Here is a 23,456-nt window from a genome sequence, read left to right as displayed (position 1 = left end):
ATTTGGTAAATGATGGCCCCTTTTCGAGTAAAATACACCATAAAGAGAAGTATGCATTAGGACGGGGCTACATTGTGATTGACAGGTCGCTGCCTCTACCAGAGCCGTATAGGAGGTCCCTACGTCACTCCTCCACTTTACAACTGTGGTCACTAATGTTCACTGGTTACGAAAAAAACAATATGGCGAAGGGCCGTATTCCAAGATGGCGAAGGCGATATCGCCGAACTCGAGGCTTCATAACGGCAGCCCACCAAATCAATGGTTGACGTCACGATGACTACGTCTACTTCTCACATTCAAGTTTTGCTGAACGGAGTGCTGACGTCACGTGTCAACACCATGCAAAAAAACCGTCTCCGTCCTGGCCAATCAGCGCAGAGTCCCACTGACTCTTGTAAAGATGGCGACGGTGAGCAACAGAGGAGTGAAAGCTGGACGCTTTACCGTTACTAAACACCGCTGGTTCCGACAACGTACGGATTGACACAGCAAGCGGGAGCGAGAGTGAATCGACCCGTTTGTCAGCAGCAGTGCGCTGATCGGTGCTGCGGGCTTGTCGCTTTTGTTTTCGGGTTAGACTGTCGTTGCCTCGTATAGCTCATTAGCTTCAACTTGGAAAGCGAAGGCTAGCACAGTGGGGCTAGCTGTGTAGCTCCATCGGCCGCTGGGGACTCTGTACGGCATTCATGGATTTATAGCCCGACTCTTGAGAACACTGGACTGCATGTGCATGTGTAGAGTTTATTTTTTTACAAAAACAACGCCGATGACTCGTTTGGATTAAAAAACACTTACGGGGCACCGTCGATCTGGCACATTGCGACACTGCCTGTTGTGCGAAGTGACTTTGTGGCGTCATGTATTTTCTAACCGGCTGGCCCCGGCGGCTGCTTTGTCCGCTGAGGAGTGAAGAGGAGCCGTTCCACATCCAGCCCAGCTCCCAGAGGTTCTACTTCGGCGTGCTGTCAGAGACACAGCTCAGCATCTGGTTTAGTCGGGTAAGTGTATTAGTCAACCAGCTGTGACTCGGAACCCAGCTGTCTCAACAAAAACAACTTTCATTTTAGCTAACTTAAGTATGGTGCACAGCTTCAGCTACAGCCACCGTCATTTTATAATCAAAGAGTGACTGCTAGTCAATCTGTCTGTCTGCCCTTAATGCATTTTTTATAGGATAGTAAATAAACATGGCGAATAACATTGGTGTCAATAGTGATGAGCAACCTGGAGGTGCCACCCACACGCCTTTTACATTACATAGTTTAATTGATAAACATCGTAAGAGTTTGCGTAACGTTATATCCGTATACGTGTGCCTTTCTCAAAGGCATAGTTGTCTCTTAAATGGTGTCTCTCGTGCGTTGTCCCTCCCTTTTACTCTCTAATTCATGACAAAGGCTCTGTGATGTTTCATCCTCTCATCAGTAGGAGCTGCAGTTTACCTGATGAGCTCTTATCAGCCAGAGGGAACGTGTAAACTGGACTTCCTCGGGTACATTCAGTACTTCAATTTCTATTTTTATCACCCTGCCTCAGAAGAACAGTTCAAAGTTTAAGCTATTATCACCAATAGTGGTGAAAACAAACACTGACTGGACATGTTGTGGTATGTTCTGTCTGGCAGCCAAGATATTTAAGGCTGCCAGAGATAGAAATCATGACTTCAGCAAAAAGGCTCTTGTGGTGAAACTGCTTCTCTTAATAAATAAAGCACTCCTCTCCAAAATAGCTGGCTGAATTGAGTCCAATGTTTGTCCAAAAGTTGCTGATCTAGAGCCTAGAGACCTGTGTTGTCAGGTGCCGAGGTAATATCATAGACCCATCATCTGTGTAAAGCTTATCAGAATCGTTGTCTGACTTGGGAGGGAAAACTACAAAAATCAATAACAATACTGTCAATCAATGGTCTGTGAAAAACATGATTGCTCTACTGGCTATCTATTTCTAGAGAGAGGGAGAAATAATTACTATTTCTGCATTCTGGAAGGTCACAAGGGAGAAAACAATGATTTCCAGAACAAAAGAACAAATCATCGAGTCGACATAAACATTAAAACAGATAGCATAGTGACTACAAACACTCAGAAAATGATTGTGACTTGTTGTCCGAGGATCTAGACTGTCAACTGACACAGCTTTAAAGCGATGTGTGAGACAGTGGCAGCTCCAACAGATATCTTTTTTTCAGCATTTATTAATTTGCTCATAAGCTATTTTAACTTCACAACAAATAATATTGTCAAACAACCGCGTTTAAATCAACATTTGATTTGACAACATGGAGTTCAGCACATTGTTTACAGCGGTCTGTGTCTCACGCAGCTTGTATATTATTGAAGGTGTAGCAACAATGGATCAGGGTTTATTTCCTGAGGCCCACACAGGATGTGCCCATGTTTTCCTTCCCCTCTGTCTTAAGAACTTTGCCTGTTTTGAGTATCAATGAGGCGTTCAGGAAAGAGGATGGTGTCAGGAATGTCCGTGAGGGATAGACGCGCACCTTTCACATCTGTTCTTGCCTTAGTGTATCTGTATAGATATTTTTCCTGCTATTTTCATTGCATTCCCATGCTCGGGTTCTTTAGTGAGTCTGCCATTTCCCCTCTCAGGTTTCTTGCCCCCTGTTGTTCTCCGCCATCATTTTGTCTATTTCCTTTAATCCCATTTCTCCTCGACCTCGGCCAGCGCAGCCTGAGCCCCAGCTAGTTCAGTCGAGGCGCCTTCACTTAATCCGTGTAGCGCAGTAGTTTACAGCATTGTAGTCGCTCTGTCGCCGGCCGTGTGGGAGCTCAGGATGTCTAGGAATAGAGGATTGTTATGCAATAGTAGCAACATAGTTTGCTCTGGGTGCCGGTGAAAATTAGCTGTGTGTACGTATGTACAGTTGCACATATATGTGTGTGTGTAATTATTTACGCTCCCCTAGGATTTCTTCAGTTACACCAGCTGACTGCAGGGGAATGTTATCAAGCTCAGGAAATGCCAATGCAGGAGAAATAAATTAGTTTCAGCCACTTCAACATACCTGCCTGCGGGGTTTGGGTGAAGCAATGAGGGATTTTAACAAAATGACACAGTGGAGGAATATTTAGGAATAGGGCAATGATCGAGGACGCTTGGGACAAGTTTCATACAGTTAACTTTTCAGTGCAGCTGCAGAGAGAGTTGAGTGGATTTGTAACATGTAATCATTGAATAAACACATTATCTAAATAACGTACCTTATGTTGTCCCAACCAATAAAGGAGATTTTATCAGATGATTTATGTAAGATTGGGATAACAGTTTCTACAGAGTTCATCAGATGTAGATGAAAACGTCATCGGCGTTGTTAAGATTTCATGCTGCGAGAGGCCAGAAATACTTAAAACCTGCTCTCTCATTACGGCGACGGGGTTCGAGGGCTTATGTTGCACAGCTGGAATTACATGAGGTCTTTCCCTGCTTATGTTACCTGAGCATTCAGTGCGTGTACTGTCCTGGTTTACCTGCAATGTCAAAGACCGCTACACGTCTGTAACATTACGTTTGAAGCGTGACTCGGTATTAATTCATCTTCCGTAATAATCTGTGCTTTTAGACCTGTTTATGAGCTGTAAATAATCTGCGGGGGGTTTCCACTGGTTGTGGAATAATGCCGACGACTCAAGGAGAAGGCTTTGCCAGGTGTTGAGGTTTCTGGTGTTCATAAACTGACTTTGTTACCAGCGCTCCTCTTTAACAGCTGTTTTGGTTAGAACTATTACGAAGGATTACACTACTGATGTATTGATGTCAGCCCAATAACAATTGATTGTAGCTGTAATTTTGGTTTTAGTTGAAATTACAGTTTAAGTCTAAAGAAAGCTGAAAAATGCCTGTCATAAAAGATCATGTCAACCAACAGTTTCACATTTTAGAAGCTAGAACCATGAAGTCAATCTTAAGACATTTCTGGCAGTGCCGGTACATATTCTGTGCATGTTTTAGTTTTTTGGTTAACATGTGGCAGTCTGTCTGTGACCGTCAGGCTAAAGTGCTCACATCCCTGTTCCCCACCCACAGCCCAGTGTTTTGATCGTCAGCTATATCGAGTCTGCAAAGGCGGCGGCCCAGTTTGGCTTCTACCAGAAGGCCGAATGGAAACCAGACGACTCCATGATCGCTGTGGCGGTAAGTACAGCGCTCCACCACATCATCTCATATTGGCAGTATCATTGACGCCCTTTGCCCCTATGTCTTATATCAAGTCCTCTTTGAGCAAAGTACATTCATAATTTGTATACTTACTGCAAAAACCTAGTCTCTCATCTGTCTTTTTGGTTTTCTTTCTACTTTCTGTGACAGTGGTTCCCCCTCTTCTTGCTTTGTTACCGCTGGGGTTCATTGCATGTGGAGTTTCAGTCAGTGGGTAAAAGATACTTCAGTAATCGATCCCTGAGGATCAGTAGATTTGATCGGGACCCCTCTGTTATAGGGAACCACAGAAGCAGCTTCCTCGTCACTGCAGTGCATCGCAGTAGAAGGGAGCATGACAAACGCTAGAAAAGAGAGCAAATGAAAGCGTGGCTGCACTTCTCTAAACAGCAGTCAAGAGTTTGTCCTATTTTTGCTGTTGTGCTGAGCTCCAGATACGAGGAAGGTATTCCTGTGGCGACGAGAGCGGACCTGAAACGCGCTCCCTGAGCTCTCTACGTCAAGTTCCAAACTTCACTTTCAATCACACAGTCTGTCCAACGCAGGGAGCAACGACGTGACATTGGTGTGTAAAGTTAGAAGCTTGAAGTGCGTACAAGAGGGAACGTGTGTATGATTCCTGCTTTTCATAACATAGCCATCACTTCAGGTGAGCATCTTGCAGAAGTCCGCATGCAGCTCCAGGCTTAATGCAGCTGGAGTAGAGCGGCCGCCAACAAAACAATTATGTATTGGTTCTAATAAGGTGAGCATCAGTCTATATATTGGTTCTAGTAAGGTGAGCATCAGTCACCTTTGGCTTGTGGGCAAGCTCTATATTGGGAGACGGATTACAGCAGCCTGAAAGGATCTAGCTTACCTCAGCTCTTTTGGGAGATGAAGAGGGCCTCATTTTTTTTGTGTGTTTTTGCAGATCAATACAAATTTACCCGAATGCTGAAACTGATGAGGGGAGAATGCACAGCCCCGTGTCAGTCAGTTTAAAGTAATGATGAAATAGCTTCCTTCCTGTCATTATAGCCCTGAACTCTCCAGAAGGACCCAAAAACAATATGCAAATTACCCGGCCCACAAAGCTCAAAAGATGTAATTATTTAATATTCATGCTCATTTCCATGGAGATGAAATGTTCTCGCCTCCATGTTTCTTTACGTAAGCCCACACAAGCCGACTGATGTCGGTTCACTCCGACCTCTCCTGCGCTGTCGAGCTTCCATTCGGGTCGTCAAATCGTTTGCGGTTCAATTCCCCGACCGTATCGATGGCTCATGAAAATCTGGCACATGAAGCTTTGATAGTGTGAATCGTGATTATATTTACATATGCCTGCTGTAAAAAAAAAAAGCACCGCTATCCAACGTATATATGTTGACAGCTGCACTGGCTTTGTTGTTTCCACGATTTACAGCACAGGTTCCACCGAGGTTGAGAGAAAAACTAAGTATAATTTGCACATAATGTGTCACAAAGAGTGGCCTTGTTCTGAGAGAGAGAGAGAGAGAGACGGTACGCTTTCACACCCTCGGGGAGCAGAGTGTCCCTGAAAGCAGCAGAGACGGGCTTTATTTGGCCGCTGTTGTTTATTTTCAGGATTGAATGTAACTCGCTCGTATCAAGTGTAATCTAATGTCTCAATGCACACTGTGAGCTCAGAGAGGGAGCAGACGGACACCGCATCTGCTGTGTCGAACACATGGAAGACGCCCGAGCAGTCGTAGCAGAATCACAGTGTTTACTGTTGGATGTTCATGTACATTAGCAGAAAGCTTACGTGTGTGTGTGTGTGTGTGTGTGGGTGAGAGAGAGAGAGAGAGAGAGAGAGAGGAACCAGTTCAGCTGACTGGCAGCTTGTGGTTTCTCATAATGATCATCTCGGCGTTCACGTAACACTCCAGCGTTACCGCCTCTATGAAGAGAGAAATCAACCTCACAACTGAAATTAAAGATGTACCAACCCCCTGACATTTTCTGTTCTTGCCACCATTTCTCATGATTGTTATGCTCGGATAACTGTTTTGTCTTGTTGAGTAATCTCACAAGTGCCCGGGTCAGCAGATGACTCAACCGGCTTCCAAAGGCCATGAGATCAGCAACACGTAGGACAACCGCCACGATACATTTGTATGAAACCTGCATAATTAATATAGTTCAGGTAATGTAATTAGGAATAGAAATCCGGCCGTGATTAATAAGATAACTGATGCGTTCATCTAATTAGTGGGGATTAGTGGGATAATCGTTGTCGAGCAATGCGGGGTGTTGTATTACAGTCTTACACATACGTCCAGCTAATCCTGCGTCTTTCTGTGAACACTGCCAGGACATACCGTCAAGGACAAGTGAGGCTGTTTAGAAGTCCGTGTGGCAGAGAGCCATGAATGTTTCTCCCAAAACACCACCTCCCCAAAACACCACCACCTGTCCTTGAAGCCATTCTGCTGAACAAACTGAATCAGGTGTTAAAGGGACGACAACAACAACGCTGGTTTATTGTCAAATTGAATGTTTCAGAGCATTTGAAGCAGAAATGTAACCTGTTTTTCTTTGATACATATATAGTTGTACGCTGGTCAGAAATGTCCTCAAAGGTCCAGGTAATGCCCCGTTTCTTAAGACGTCACGTCAATGCTTTAACTGCCACCTCATGTCAGAAAGAAATGGCAGATGGCTTTAAAATTGCGGCACATAGCTTAAACATGATGCACGATGACCTTTCGTTGTCGTCGGCCCCCTCAGTCCTTCCTCTAATCCCCACCTCTTACTGCAGCCAGAGTACACGTGAATGAATGCTGTGAATGTGTCTGGGAAAGCATTAAGTCAGACTCCGTCCCAGGCCCACCCGGCCAAACACAACAGGGAGCAGGTGGAGGAGTTCAAAATAACAGGGCACACTTGTTCACCCACTTCCTGGGCTCCGCAAACAGTTTGGTTCCGACTCACGAGTATTAAATGTTAAATTAAATGTTCTGTCCTCGACGATGACTCGACTTCAATCAATTCATTTATTTCAATCTGAAATGTCCTTTGCGAGGATGTTGTTGCTCTGTGTGGTGTTTTTTTTACTTTGCTTTCAGGTTCTTTCTGTTTTTGACACTTGCACTTCCTCTCACACAGGAAATGTTCAGGACATTTGAAGGAACAGCTGTTGTGTCTGCGTTAGGTTCGGTCTCGCAGAGCTCAGTGGAAGTCAAGTCACAGTGAGATCTACGGACTAGAAACGGCTTTTCCTCGTCGAAGTTTTGCGTTGCATTTTCAAACTTTTTGAAAACGCATCAGGGCAAACAAGTGATCTTTAAGTCTGAAATGTAATGTTCCCGGGTGGCTCACCTCGCCCCATGAAACTCGGCTGAGTCCTAACCGAGTCACCGCAGCAGCTGGGTTTGAGTCCGACCCTCCTTTCCCGTCTCTATCTGTCCCATCGAACAACGGCAAAACACCCAAAAATAATGTATTGCTGTCGACCAAGCGTTCTCTTGTCACGTTGTTTGCAGTCCGTTTACATTTCTCATCGATCTGTTAAGAAAACTGTAGAAAGAGAGCAGAAAGGCGCCTGGAGTGAATTCATGGTCATTGTATTCTGCCTAAATACCATCAAAACAACGTTTGATGGCTGTGCTTGAAATAAAGAAGCTGATTTCTTTTGCAACCCACAAAATGACGGTGAATTCAGCGAGGCGGTCAAAGAGTATTGCCACGAACTTGCACTCGGTCCACAGCAGACATGGCCTGAACCTCGACCCTTTCACACATTTAACCCATAAATGCTGTGGCAAGTTCAGATGTTTGTTATGATGACGTGCACGTCTTACATTTTAAACTTTGCGGTGGTCTTGACGAGCCGTCTGTTTTTCCCTTTTTTATCTCAAAGAAGCCGTACCTTTTCTCACCCTCATTACTATTGTAGTTTAATTATAGGGTGAGCAGATTTGGAGAAGTCAGAGTCTGCAGAACAACAAAGGCCAGCGTTGCCCAGGCAGGCAGCAGCTCTCGCTTGAGCAAACCAGCTGTTTGCCAGATGTTTGGCTGCCCACACACCCTGCAGACCTCGAGGCTAACGTAATCACCCTCATAAACCGTGACCCGGACTATCTTTAGCCGAGTGCGTAGCTTGTGTGTGTAAAGAGTGCAAGAGTAACGGCTAAAGCAGTCGGCAGAGTCGAGAAAGGATCTTCAAACACGGGATATACTTTATTTTTTAGCTCTTCTTGTGTGTGTTTCGGGATCCGTCTCACACACCAGTAGCACAGAGACGTAGTTGCACGTACATACAAGTACCGGTACATATTATTACCATATCTAAATACAGCAATAAGCTAATTAAGTATACAAATATATTAACGGTGCTTTAACTTGTGATTAGAAGTTGTTCAGCCGGAGTCAACGGGGAGAAAGAATGTTTAAGAAAATGAATAAAAAGGAGCAGACTCCTTAAATTGCACAGTTGACATTTTCCGCAGCATTTTTCTGTTTTTGTCAACAAATGCAACCCGCATGTTCCAATCTTATCTCTCTCACACACATTCCAGATGTGGAGGCAATAACAGGGTCACACATTAGCTCTGCAATGAACATCATTTTGCTGAGACTGCGTCAGAGAGTCTGTGTGTGTGTGTGTGTGTGTGTGTGTGTGTGTGTGTGTGTGTGTGTGTGTGTGTGTGTGTGTGTGTGTGTGTGTGTGTGTGTGTGTGTGTGTGTGTGTGTGTGTGTGTGTGTGTGTGTGTGTGTGTGTGTGTGTGTGTGTGTGTGTGTGTGTGTGTGTGTGTCTCTCTTGTTTGAACACGCAGAAAAGAGGCCCCAGTACGCCAATACATGGTACAGTTTTCTGCTGACTTGCATGTCTTTCATTCTACGTGCGAGCCCGAACTCGAGACTTTCGTCTCCGTTTCTATTTGCTTGCGTTTTTCACAGCAGCATTAAGTCCATCCTTTGATGTCCGTCTCTTTCAAATGCAGCATTCAAGTAGTAACAGTTAGTTTGAACAGCGTAGACGTGCAAACGGAAGAAGAGGAAGTGTTACGTGACGAGAGCTAATTACATTGTAATGCTGTAATTACAGTGTCGTCTATTATGTGCCTCGTACTGATTGTTGAGGGTGCATAATCGCCCGCAAGACATCATAAAACACGTCTAGTTGAGTGAACAAGGTTTCACCAAATCTCTCACGTAGACGTATGGAGGAATCCAGGTTTATTGATTCAATTTCGTGTAAAAAAAAAATTGTGCCCAGTATGAGGATGAGAGAGTGTATGTTTTGTCTGTTATTGGCCTTGTGGTCCTGTATCTGCAGTGGAGACTGAGCTGGTCCTGGCATCACTCATTCGTAGACCCTATATTTGCAGCCTCATGAAAGACTCGAGTAACGACGACAGCTTTTTTGTTGCCGCTCCTATTTTTCAGAGGCCGTAAGAGAGAAACCTATTTCAAGTTCTTCCCCTCATTAAGCCGCTGGGTGCGTTTTTGCCTTTTGAATCTTTGTGCCTGCTTGTTTATTGAGCTTTTAGTTGACAACGAACGGGCGTCTCCGCCTCTTCCTGTATCATCACCTCTGCATGTGTGAACGCACCGAGAGTCCTGGAGACATGGGGCGTATCTCACTGGGGCCTTCTCTTTATCTCCCGTCCCTTTCGTCCGAGGCTCTTCAGGGTGTCTGACGAGATGAGTCGAAGGGAAGGTGATCATAGTCCCATAGTCCTATTTCTACTCAACTCACCGCTTTCATTTCTTGACATCATTGTTCCTCAGTCGAAACTACGAACTCATCATGATTTAGTTTTCTTTCTTTGTCTGGAGAAACAGAAGCATGGATATTATAGATATTTATTAGACATCTGATGTAGATTGGATGCATGCTGGAGCTTTGTTGTTTAGCAGTTGTTTGCCTTTGTAGCTCATCTGCAGCTTTGTGGAGCTCCGAGGCTGTTGATGGCTTTAGCAGGCCTCCATTTGGCTCCGTCCTCTCTCTGGCTGCTCTTTTCTAGTCGAGCTTCATGTTGTTGCTGGTCTCTCCCTCTCTTTCTCTCCGTCTCTTTTTCTCCATCTCTTTCTCTCCCTCTTTCGCTTGCTTTCTGTCACCACACTAGAGAAGGCAAGGGTTTCTTCAGTGTGCTTCCACCAACTATGAGCAAAACATCACCAGACAGAGAAGCACCACTGGATAAACGACTGGGAATAGTAGAATAGTGGCTCTAGGTGACTCTGCAGCATGAACAAAGTCATTGCAAAGCATCCACATCACTGCTGACAGTGGAGTTAAGATCAGGTTTCGTGTCATGTTTCAGTCTACGGGCTCCATTACTGCCGTTTTCCAGACGTGTGTGTGTGTGTGTGTGTGTGTGTGTGTGTGCGTTTAGTTGTGGAAAAAAGCACCATTGTTCGCACATAGTACAAGCAACTGCTATTTTTACATCACAGATATTGTGAGCTCCTCTACAGGAGCCTGCAGCGTGCATTTCAACAGTTTTTTTTATTTTTTATTTTTTTCCAAAATGCTGACAAATTAGTTTTTGAGCATCATTATCAGTAACAGCTCGGGCTGCGCAGTGCAGCGAAATGTCAACCATCATTTCCGGGGGGATACAAATATTTTCTAAACCACGAGAGTACTTGTGCTGCAAATATTATCCTTATTAGGAGGAATAGAAACACATGAAATACCGGTCAAGGCTCTTGCCATCTCCTCCAACAGATATTTGTGTTTACTCTTTCTTCCTTCAGGTCCTCATTATTTCTCTCTCTTGCTTCAAATAATTTACATAACTTTGCCTCCCGATGCATGTTTACAGCTCCTCCTCACTTTCTCTCTCTGAAACATGTTATTTGTGTGTTCTCAGTGTTCCACACTCTCCATCTCTGTCTGACAATCAAATTGTAGTTGATCAACTGTATATTGATGTTGTTGTTTTTTTATAATTCTGTTTTCAGACTGCCAAAGGCTACATCCTGTTGTTTGATGTGCTGGGTAGAGGGGATGACAAATCCCTCTATGAGCCGGTCTATCCAAAGTGAGTACAGCACACGTTTAAACTCTCGACTGAACATTTAAACTCTCATACACGTTGATACACACACACACACACACACACGCACGCACACGCGCATGTGCTGAGGTGAAGTGAGCAGAGGGGGCCGAGCTGTAGCGTGCTGGGAGGCTACACCATCAACATTACTGTACATATATTTATGATAATGCTTTGTTTTTTTGTGTCAGTCTTGAATGTCAGCATGTATACAAAACACAGCACATTATTTCTTTGTAGTTTGGTCAGTTAAAACAGTCGATGTCGTGTTATTACTGCAAATGATGAATTATCATGACATTGCTGGTTATTAACAATGAACAAATTGACTTATATAAACACGCGTCAGCTGCTTTTTTTTCCCTTTCGTGATTGTTTGCTTGCTGCAATCAGCCGGCAGCTGTCTCAGTGTACAACAGGGCTTAAGTAGTGAATCCTGCTCCTGTTGTGTTTGCTCCGGACTAAATATGTAATTAATAATCCGCTGGGGTTCTATGGTTGATAAAAGCAGGGAGGGACATGTTACTGCTAACTGCTGCAGCTTTCCCCGTTTGTTTGTTTTAAAGTGACCATTACACTTCCTGGCCAGAAGTATATGCATTAATATGCTGCTGCAACACACTCCTCTGGTTATGCTTTCCAAACAGCCCTTGACCAAACGTACACAAAAGTATGTGCATAGGGGTTTTTGCACACTTTTCTCTCTTCCTCTCCTAAAGCCTTCTGTCAGTGTGTGTGTGTGTGTGTGTGTCTTTCACATTCCTCGACAGCATGCCAGCAGAAGTCAGACAAGTCGGGGCGTATTCAGTGATGTTGTTCAGCTCCGATTTGCATTTTGGGGTTTCTGCAGTTTTCCTGGTACATCAGTAAAAATGAATTCATGTATTTGTGTGTTTTCACAGAGGAAGTCCTCGTGTGAGGGCGACCCCGGGGTACAAGGAGGAGCAATGTGCCCCCGCTTTGTCTTTAGAGATGAAGAAGCCCGTAGACCTGGAGGCCCCTATAACCAGGTAGGCAGAAGCTCTCTCTCGCTCTCTCCTTGTTTTAACCTGGGTCTGTCTGTCAGATAAGAGACATTCGACCTTTCTCCTTGTTTTTCTCCTTATTATCCTCCCAACTTGACATCTTTGTTTGCTGTTTGTAGTTGTTGCCTCCTCCTCAGCTTAAGTCCGCTGTGCTCGACACCCTCAACTTCCTTTCGTTTCTTTCTTTCTGACGCCCGCTGTTTCTCCTTTTCCATTGTGCCGTCGTCAGTCTGAGCCCTGTCATACTTTTTGACAGACAATGAGGCGCTTCACACACACTCGCACAAACACACTGTTATGTGGCCAGTAAATGTTCCAGGCCCCACAGCTGGGTGATGACTAGTCCACTGTTTTCTAACACTGCTGTTTATCTCGTTCCCCTCTCTTCCCGTCCCTGCCTGTTTTATTCCCTCCGCCACAGTTTCTTTCTTGTCTGTTGGACCTCGATACTTATTTCTGTGTCGTTTCTTCTCTCCTCCCACCAGTCTGCGGTCCCTTCAGGAGGACTTATTAGTCTGCACCGCAGACGGCTATCTCCATGTGCTGCACTGGGACGGGCTCGGCAGCAACGGGCGCAAGGCCATCTGCCTCACTACGATCCCCTTCTCGCTAGACCTGCAGTCTGCTCGAGGTTAGAGGAGACCCGTGCACACAGCAAGACACAGGGGAAGAGAGGACACATGATTCGAGTTGACAGTGTCAACAGAATCACTCTCTAATGCTGGGATATAAATGATAAATATAAGGTTGCCTGTTCAACCGTTCAAAGTTGAGTTCTTTCAAATAGCATCCCTGATAGAAACACATCCATGTTTGGTCTGCAGCAGTCTTCTTTCTTGTTCAATGTTTTTGCTTAACTTCAGTTCCACGTTCAGTTTCTTTTGTTGCAACCTGTGTGTGTGTGTGTGTGTGTGTGTGTGTAGGTGGTCCCTCTCTAGACCTGGAAGGAGTGTATATCCGCTGTATGGAGTATTGTGTCACCCTGGACGGCTTTGCTGTGGTGCTGAGTGACGGACGCCTGGGCTTTATCACACCACTCAGCAACACCATCACCGCAGATGTAAGAATACACACACACACACACACACTGCCGGCGTTACAACACACAAAGTGTACGGAGGGGCCAACCGAAGATCAACACTCAGATATTCAAAAATGTGTAACAGTTATTGCATTGAAAGGCTGGTGAAAGTCACTGATTCTGATGTCTTTTTAGATTTTCTTACCATGGCAGCGCAGTGATTTTAATTCATATCATGATCATATGATTAAATACAGGACGCACGGCCATTACTTTATCTTGGCAGCGTTTGAACAGCAATGTCTCTGTAAGATATCTAGCTCTGCATCTAAAGAGGAGCTCACAGTAATAGTTTGGCAAGAAATGAATATGATGTTCTTGAAATTGGAAAGTGGGTGTTGTTGACTCCGAGATATAAATGTTGTATTAAAATCGTGACCGAGCTGATGATGTTTATTCTCAGCTGTCAGACGTATCGACACATTTAAAGTTACATTTAAGTGATGTGTTTCAAGGCAACAGCAGTTAAAACATGCTTTGCTGACCTGCAACTGCCATCATTGCACACATTCAGTTATTTATAATTCGTGTGTGTGTGTGTGTGTGTGTGTGTGTCCCCGTCCAGCCGCTGCAGGGCGTCTGGGCAGCAGATGTGAATGATGGCACCTGTGTGGCTGTCAACAACAAGTACAGACTGATGGCCTTTGGCTGTGCCAGGTACGTGTCTGTAACTGTCTCTCTGTCCAAATCTTTACAATACGGTGTCGGGAAGAAAGCCTGTGTGTCTGCATCCATGTGTTACAGAGATAGATCGTTGTCCGTGTGGCGTGTGAGAATCTGTCTGTTTGTGTTTGCCGAGGCCGACATAGTGTGTGCTTGTCAGAATCTCCCAATGGATTGTGTAACCTGCCGGGTTGGATGGACTTTCTCTTCGTCACTGCCCCCCCTCCCCCCTCTCATTCATTGTTTTTCACCTGTAATAAATCATTTCCTATCACACACACAACACGCACATATTGTGTTACTACACAGCTTATATTCCCCTGGGCAACAAATGATGACAATTAAACTGTTTGTTTTCATTACAGCGGCTCAGTGCTGGTGTACATGATAGACACCACGACAGGATCCATGCCGCTCTCCCACAAACTGGAGCTCACCTCAAAACACTACCCAGGTATCCCAGCATATGCTCTCTCTCTCACTCACTCACTCACAGATTCCTCCTTGAGAGAACTTGCATTCCTTCAGCTGTGTCTCTTGGGTGCACATGCCTCTGTTTCCCCTTTTTGTTACATTTGTAATGGGATTATCTAAAGCCAGAGCTCCCCCTAGTGGGGGAGCTGCTGTGAAGGCCCATTACCGTTCTAACAGTGAATGAGTTTCTAGACCTTTATAACTTCTGAACCTTTATAACTTCTTATAACTTCTGAACCTTTATAACTTCTGAACCTTTATAACTTCTTATAACTTCTGAACCTTTATAACTTCTTATAACTTCTGAACCTTTATAACTTCTTATAACTTCTGAACCTTTATAACTTCTTATAACTTCTGGACCTTTATAACTTCTCCGCATTATTTTCCTGTTCAGACATCTACAACAAGACGGGCCCAGTCAAGCTGATCTGCTGGTCCCCCGACTACAGCGTGGTCATGGTTACATGGGAGTGTGGCGGCCTATCGCTGTGGAGTGTCTTTGGAGCTCACCTCATCTGCACTCTGGGAGAGGACTTCGCGTAGGTGGAAACACACACACACACACACGAATGCACGAGTACACACTCAACATTGTTCTTGTTTTCATGTATCTTTGCACGTTTTGTCCTCTCCTCAGGTATCGTTCTGATGGTACCAAGAAGGAACCTGTTAAAATCAGCTCTATGGCAAGTGGATTTATTTCATTCTGTCCCACCGTCTACATTTTAACTTAAAAAGGACATTTGAACATAAAAAAAATCTGTTGACAATGTTAAAAGCCCACATGTTGTGGTCACGTTAAGATTCAGCACCTTTGTTTACAAGCACGTTGCCATTCATTGAAGTGGAACCGAGGCTGTGTCTTGCATATTCTCCACTCATTGGTAGTGTACCTGTTGCATGTAAAGTGTATTTTTGTTACCATTGCGTGCATAATGACTGCCTTCCACTCCGCCATTTCCAGAGCTGGGGAGCAGAGGGCTACCACCTGTGGGTGCTCCCTATCAAACAGGAGAGGAGGAGGCATGAGGAGGAGGAGGAGCAGCAGAAGCAGGAGGAAGAGGAGGCGATGGCCACACCACCTCACCCCTCCCTGCAGGCCGGCATACTGCAGTTCCACTTCATCAAGAGTGCCCTGACCGTCAACCCCTGCACGGTGAGAGAAAACGTATTGTCAGGTGTTTGGTGTGAATACACACAAACACACACAGTGAACACTCACACTCCGTCTGTTCCTCTGTCGACCGTACAGAGTAACCAGGAGCAGGTGTTGCTCCACGGTGAAGACCGCCTCTACCTGACCTGTGGCGACCCCTCGCAGGTCCACAGCGCCTCCGACACGCACCCGCACACACACTCGCACCCACCCGACGGCAGCCCGCCCCACCAACCCCCCGACCCCTCTCTCTCTCAGGGACTCAGCACTTTACTGGGACACAAGCACTGGCACGTGGTCCAGGTAAGCATGCACGCAGGATGTCGTCGCACCTCGTTTTGGGGGAATTAATGCAACAGTGACAAGAGTGTTGAAATATTACTCGGTAGCTTTATTATATTTCACTGCAGCCTCAGGCCATTGTGTAGCATCAGCAATAGAGGCTTTTATGGCTGTGATTACTTTCATTATTAATAAAAACAATCCATCAAATATTCAATTTAATCTACAAATGAGTGTGTGTGTGTGTGTGTGTGTGTGTGTGCGTGTATAGTTGAATGGCTATGAACTATGGTGGATTATCTTGTATTTCTCATCTAATTTTTGAATTCTTCTAGATTCACAGCACATACCTAGAGAGCAACTGGCCTATACGGGTGAGTGCGAGAACGTGCATCTGCGCTCAGACTCCAGGAGCTGCTATATTCCTTTGTGTTTACTAAGCAAATTCCTTTAGCTGTGTTCACAAGTGTGTATACGTAAGCAGAATTATCATTATACAAGTGTGGGAGCTCGAGAGCTTGAGTTTGGTCCAAAAAAGTAGCCGCTGTGAGCCTTTAAAGCCCATTTCTTGTCTGATAGGTGGCTCTACGATCAACAAACAGGACAAGCGCTAGTCACTCAAAATGTCTATAAAACTGTTTAGTTTTGTGTGCGTGTGTTTGTTCTCTGTGTAAATAGTTGACATTCTATTGTTTGCTTCGTGTGTGTGTGTGTGTGTGTGTGTGTGTGTGTGTGTGTGTGGGGGCAGTTTGCAGCCATAGACACAGCAGGCCAGTGCATGGCTGTAGCAGGGAGGCGGGGCTTTGCACACTACTCCTTATTCACAAGGAAATGGAAGCTGTTTGGAAACATCACTCAGGTTTGTGACATTGTAGACCGGAGGATAACGAACAAAAACATTTTCTCGGGTTTTAAGTGTTGTTACTTTAGTGTTGTTGACGAGGTAGACATTGTTAACGTGTGTTTGTGTTTGCGTCTCTGTAGGAGCAGAACATGACGGTGACGGGAGGTCTGGCTTGGTGGAAGGACTTCGTGGTGGTTGCCTGTTACAATTATATTGACCAGCAAGAGCAGGTAAGACGGAGGCCCCACCTCTCATGAAATCCATGATTTCTTTCTTTTTACCGTGATTCGAGTTGGTCTCGTTGCAACACTCCCCTCTGTTCTCTTGCTCTCTGTTGACACCAGCTGAGGCTCTATCAACGCTCATCTAACCTGGACAACGCCTTTGCATCCGTCACGAAGCTGCACTCAGACACTCTGCTGCTCAACGTCTTCAGAGACATGGTCATCGTGTTCAGAGCCGACTGCTCCATCGGCCTCTACAGCCTAGAGAGGAGGAACGACAGGTGGGCTCCCGTGTACACGCATTACACATCCAGTCTTAACTTAACGCCAACATTCTCTGGTTCAACTTGATACCGTTCTGTCTGTTACATCGTCTCGTGTCAATAAACGGATTCAAGCTCCAGATGCTTTTAACTTTGTCAGTAATGTAAGGCTTTCTTACCAGTCGGGTACATTGAATATATTGAATTAAGGAACCTACCTAAATATTTCAGTAAACTGCATCGAGTTGTTTGTTCAAAGAAAATGAGATTCTGCTTCACAGTAAAATACTGTCGCCTCTCACACTGAAAGCTTTTTTTCAAATACCTGAGAGTTTAAGTCTTAGTTTTTTACATAGAACTCATGATGTATCTGTTTACCTCTATTCAGTCCACACCCGACAGCCAGCGTGGAGTTGCTGCAGGAGGTGTCAATGTCTCGCTACATCCCTCACCCGGCCCTCGTGGTGTCCGTCACACTCACCTCTGTGCGCACAGAGACTGGCATCACATTGAAAGCCCCGCAGCAGGTAACACACACACACACTCACTCTGACTGACCTATACTGTCTCTGTAGGTGCATGTGCGGGCGGTCATGCTTTGTGTGTGTGCGTGTGTCCATCTCAGGCCTGCATGGCAGAGAGCATCATGTTGAATCTGGCTGGCCAGCTGATCATGCTGCAGAGGGACCGTTCAGGGCCGCAGGTACGGGAGAAGGAGACGCCTGCCAACAACAAGAAGCTGGTGAGTCCAAACAACACGCAATGCAGCAGTGACATGGTGTAGAGTTACACGTTGTGTTGTGCACCAGTTCTTCAAGTACCTATGACGCTTTTTTTTTTTTTTTCCTCCCCCAGCTACCATTTTGTCCCCCGGTGGTGCTGGCCCAATGTGTGGAGAATGTGTGGACCACCTGTCGCTCCAACAGGAAGAAGCGCCACCTGCTGGAGGCCCTGTGGTTGTCCTGCGGTGAGGCCGGCATGAAAGTGTGGCTGCCGCTGTTTCCCCGAGACCATCGCAAGCCCCACTCCTTCCTCTCCAGGCGCATCATGCTGCCCTTCCACATCAATATCTACCCTCTGGCCGTGCTGTTCGAGGACGCCCTGGTGCTGGGGGCAACCAACGAGACTGTGCTCTATGACGGGCTGCAGGGAGCCGCTGAGCCCCTCGAGGCGCTGTTCCCCTACTGCACCGTGGAGAGGACCTCCCAAATCTACCTCCATCACATCCTGCGTCAGCTGCTGGTTCGCAACTTGGGTGAACAGGTGTGTGGAGCGTCCCGTCTCATCACCTCAGCTTAGTAAAAGAATGGTGGTGACAGTAAGCACCTGGACTGAGTCCATTCTTTCCACTCCTTCTTTCTCTCCCGCAGGCTCTGATGCTGGCTCAGTCATGTGCCTCCCTCCCTTACTTCCCTCATGTCATGGAGCTGATGGTGCACGTCGTGCTGGAAGAAGAGGCCACATCGCGGGAGCCCATCCCCGACCCTCTGCTGCCCACCGTGGCCAAGTTCATCACAGAGTTCCCCCTCTTCCTCCAGACCATCGTTCACTGCGCCAGGAAGACGGAGTACGCCCTGTGGAACTACCTGTTTGCCGCTGTGGGGAACCCCAAAGATCTGTTTGAGGAGTGTCTCATGGCTCAAGACCTGGACACAGCAGCCTCGTATCTGATTATACTGCAGGTAGTGACGCACTACCTGACTAAATGTGATTAGGGTGTCATGATATCATAAAATGCTCACGTAGTATCCACCCGTCTCTTCCATCGTTCTTCTCCTCCGTCCCGTCTCTGTAAAGAGCATGGAGGTCCCAGCAGTGAGCAGACAACACGCCACTCTACTCTTCAACACGGCGCTTGAGCAGGGCAAGTGGGACCTTTGCAGGCACATGATCCGATTCCTCAAAGCCATCGGCTCCGGGGAGATGGACACTCCGCCCCCAACGCCCACCACTCAGGTAGAGAACTTAAGATAATCGCTACAAATATGCATTTCCTCTGCTTCCCACTTTTCTTCAACTTTGTACTCTCAACCAGGCCGGTACTCCCTGCTGGAAACAGGAAATAGTGAGCTGTGTGTCTCTGTCTTTAGGAACCCAGCTCAACTGGTGGTTTTGAGTTCTTCAGAAATCGCAGCATCAGTTTGTCACAGTCTGCAGACACCATCGCTACGGGCAAGTTCAACTTGCAGAAGACCTTCAGTATGCCCTCTGGACCCTCTTCTAGAGGGTATGGACACACACACACACATACACACACACAGTAACAAAGATTTTGTCTTCCTTAAAATGTCCTCACAATAAACATCTCTCCTCCATCCCGTGTTTGATTCCTGTCAGTCGGGACGGGGAGTGTCCGGAGAACATGTACATTGACATGATGCTCTGGCGCCACGCCCGCCACCTCCTGGAGCAGGTGCGCCTCCGCGACCTCGGTTGCTTCTCTGCACAGCTGGGCTTCGAACTCATTGGCTGGTTGTGTCGCGAGCGAAACCGGGTGGCTCGCGTTGAGGACTTTGTCTCTGCGTTGAAGACGCTCCATCAGGATTTCCTCTGGCCCTTCCCTGTCATTCCTGGGGGAAGCATCAGCTCACCTCTGAAGAACGGACGCTGTCGCACAGGTGATTCATGCAATACGGGTTCAAAATGAACCCGTTCATACTTAATAGACAGCATCAATAAGTACATTATTAACATTAACATGTGAACTGGGGTTTCTGCTGTCCCAGTCCACAAGACTTTTGTCTCAATATTTCATGGTGTTTTTTGTTGTTGCTCTTAAGTGCTGAGCACGCGGCTGTTGAAGTCGCAGTCAGCCGACAGCCTGTTGAACAGCGACATGGACACAGCGCCCCCTCAGGCAGCTTCCAGCAACAACACCTGGTTGGATGGGCTCGGGCAGAGGTCCAAAGACATGGACGCGGCCTCGTCCTCTCATTCCAACCAACACTCGCCACAGACACACGATGCTTTCCTCTCTCTGCTCACCAACAAAGGTAATCCGGATCGAACGGTTTAACCCCTGCAGTCACCGGCCTTCAGTAACCCTCCTGAGGACATGCCGTTGTCTTATTCCCCCTCTGCCTTTTTCCTCACCCCTCCAGTGGAAGAGTACAGCGTCGGCTCTGCCACAGACTTGACGGAGACCAGCTCGGTGGTGGATGGCGACTGGACGATGGTCGATGAGAACTCGTCCACGCTGAGCCTGAGCCAGGCCGAGCTGGAGCACATCTCCATGGAGCTGGCCAACAAAGGCCCGCAGAAATCCCAGGTGCAGCTCAGGTGAGACAACACGATCCCACTGCAGTGCTTTGATTCAATGTGAAACCAAAGCCAGTACTTGACAGCCATGCCTCTCTTTGTGTCCTTCAGGTACCTCCTTCACGTGTTCATGGAGGCAGGCTGTCTGGAGTGGTGCGTCGTGATTGGTTTGATCCTACGGGACGCCAACGTCATAAAGCAGGTGATCGGCTTCCTGGACAGCCCAGAGGTTCCCCAAGACACCGTGCAGAGCGTCCAAAGCGGCTTATTGGCCGTCGACACGTGGGTCTCCACTGACTGGTGGGTGTGGCTTTAAAATGCTGTGTTTTTACACTGTGACTATTTTGTTAACATCATTGGTTAATTTTGCTGTTTTGTAAAAGTGAAGCGACATGTAATGGTGAACAACGCTGCACCGAGCTTAACCCTCCTCTCTCCTCCATCGCTCGTCTTTGTTTTCCAGCCTCGGGTACAAACCGTTTCTAAACCTGATCCAGCCCCAGCTTCAGGATCTGATGGATTCAGCAGCTGAGCAGGTGCAGCCCGAGGCCTTCCAGCCCAGCAGCCAGAGCTCCAAGCTTGGCGGCTCCGAAGGGCCGGGAGGTGCTGCGGCGCCTCGGCCGGAGGACGGTAGAGGAGCGACGGCTCCGCTGGGCCTGGCCCTGCCCGCCCTCGAACCCGCCGGAGGTTTCCCCCGCCCCCCCTCTGAGGACTGTCCTCCTGAACAGACGGAGGAGCTGGGAGAGGACGAGGGAGCCTACGACTGCACCTTGTCCTGAAGACTAGAGCCTCCTCCGGACTCGAACCTGTGAACTCGAGGGAAGGAAAGGAGGAGGCAGCAGCAGTTGCCCAAAATATACTGTGTGTGTGTGTGTGTGTGCGTGTGCGCGTGCACAGAAAGTACCTCTCCTGCAGGTTCTTACATCGGTCAGTATTATCCACTCTTCAGATTTGCCCCTTGTTTTGACTGGAACTCCTGTGGAAGCCCAAAGACTCACACAACCAGTGACAGGCTCTTCTCTGACAGCCCACCTCTGTCAGTTTGTGCGGTTACACATCGTGTCGTGGTGTTTGGAAGCGGTACACCAACACAGGAAAGGCTACCAGGCTTTTTTTGGTTTATTACAAGACAGATGTTTTGTGTGCGGAACTTTTGTATGTTTTCTTTTTATTTGTTCAGACAAAAACCTCAATTGTTTCCTTTGGTTTAATGCAAACGGTGCAAGAATCAGTTCAAAGACAACGGACAAAGAAACCTGAGCGTATTGACATCATGCTACATTGCTCAGCGAAATGTAGAACAAAGTCGTGAACCATTGACGCTCTCCAGTGTGTGAGCCCACAGTGCGGTGTGCAGGTCGGTCTGTGTGCACGAGAGGTGTTTCATACTTTCATACCTCATATGATTTCAAAATATTTTGTGATACCTTTTTCAATAATGTAACGGTGTACACGATAACATTATTTTTCTATCAATTGCACCGTGTCACGGGAGTCTCCCTGTAAAAACTAAAACTGGTATGAATTCTATGTAGTTCTTGAGAAGTGACGAGCTTAAGATTTCTAAGAAAATGATCTCTGAGAATAATCCACTGTTGTGAGTGCAGACTCGTTTCTTACCGCTGAGCCAGAATCAGCTCGTCTGATCTTCTTCATGTGGTCCAGATTTTTAGACAAGCAGATCAAGTGTTGAGCAGATTTACGGCCGTACTGTAGTGCAGTGAAGGCAATATGAAAACCAAATCATGAAACTTTATCCAGCTTCTTAAACACACGTTTGGGTTTCAGTCTCCATCCTATCTTCGGCTTTGCAAATTGTTATTAATGTGTTATTAACCAGCCTACGTCGTCTATTTTTACCGAGCCCTCATCGAAAGAGCATCACTTGACCGCTGACACGTCGGCACCATTTTTAACGTGAGGGTGCTTTGGCTGCGTGTTGTGATCTTCTATTTAATCCGGCCCAATATGCACATCACACCCCGGAACTGCTTGCGTCAATGAGTACCGATTTGTGTGCTTTTCTTTGTGAGACTCTGAATCCGTGTACCCACATCGTGTCGACGTGTTTGGTGACTTCCATCACATGCAAATAGATCGTATAGTGTTAGTCCTCGTTAGTATTACTATTATTTATTGGCGTCATAGCTGAGTGGTAATTGCTGACTTGATTCTCAGTTGGTTTTTATGACTGATAAACTTTTCCCCTGTCTTTCATTCATGAAAGTGTTGCGTCTCTACTGCGAGCACTCAAAGGTTCATCAGATATGTCAGTATTATATTGTGCAATGTATCGAAATGTTACTCAGCTTTATTTCTTATGTTCACTACTTCCCCCCCGCCCCCTGGCTGTTTGCTTATGCTTTCCACCGTAAATCATATTTTATAGATCCATTTTTGTTTTTGCTCTCTTGCCGGGTGTGGTATCTGTTGAAGTTCTCGATTCTTCGGTGGTTTCTGTTTTCTGAAAATCTGTATTGTTGGAACTCTTTACTGTTCACGAAAAGGGCAGAAACGACTTGTCATCACTCGGCATGCTGTCGGCCGGTCTCCGCTCTGAACAAGCAGACAGCCACTACGCTGCTCCGCTGTAAGCTTTCAATCGACTTAAATAAAAAGGTAACACGACGAACCAAAGACTTTAACGTCCAGAGGCCTTCTGTTTTAAACCGGTGGAGCGCTTGACTTATTATGCAGAGGGGGGGGGCATCTCTCTCACTTACCCCATCGGAAACATAACCATGGATGCATAAGAGACAATTTCCTACGGAAATGAATATTGCAGATCTTTTCTTTTTGTCGTTCTCCTTCTCGTGGTACTCGGGTGTCACCCCCTGTCGGTGGCAGCAGCAAAACATCCTCAATGCAGTATAAAGATACTCTCTTGTACATTTGCCTTTTCTACTCATGGTTGGTTTTCTACTTCATTTTTTCTTTTTTTCCCCTTGTACATAAAGACCAATAAATTATTTTTTTAAATGTAAGTTT

At 46.4% G+C, this 23,456-nt stretch overlaps 1 protein-coding gene across 1 annotated transcript; it reads left to right on the top strand.

The window, feature by feature from the left end:
* The first annotated feature begins 442 nt into the window (after positions 1–442).
* Positions 443–23,384, top strand: ric1 (RIC1 homolog, RAB6A GEF complex partner 1). Its single transcript, XM_079289299.1, has 27 exons — positions 443–1,001; positions 4,048–4,155; positions 11,101–11,180; positions 12,098–12,205; positions 12,706–12,851; positions 13,144–13,280; positions 13,867–13,958; positions 14,330–14,418; positions 14,836–14,980; positions 15,079–15,127; positions 15,406–15,597; positions 15,694–15,900; positions 16,215–16,253; positions 16,628–16,738; positions 16,864–16,953; positions 17,068–17,228; positions 17,599–17,737; positions 17,836–17,952; positions 18,066–18,473; positions 18,581–18,892; positions 19,008–19,166; positions 19,301–19,437; positions 19,548–19,828; positions 19,991–20,203; positions 20,312–20,489; positions 20,580–20,768; positions 20,932–23,384. Exons 1-27 carry the CDS (start codon positions 861–863, stop codon positions 21,245–21,247), a joined length of 4,344 nt encoding a protein of 1,447 aa, XP_079145425.1. The 5' UTR covers positions 443–860; the 3' UTR covers positions 21,248–23,384.
* The last annotated feature ends 72 nt before the right edge of the window (positions 23,385–23,456 follow it).

This window comes from Melanostigma gelatinosum (genome assembly GCF_949748355.1).
Source record: "Melanostigma gelatinosum genome assembly, chromosome: 18".
In the NCBI taxonomy this organism is placed as follows: domain Eukaryota; kingdom Metazoa; phylum Chordata; class Actinopteri; order Perciformes; family Zoarcidae; genus Melanostigma; species Melanostigma gelatinosum.
This window is presented reverse-complemented; position numbering and strand designations above follow the sequence as displayed.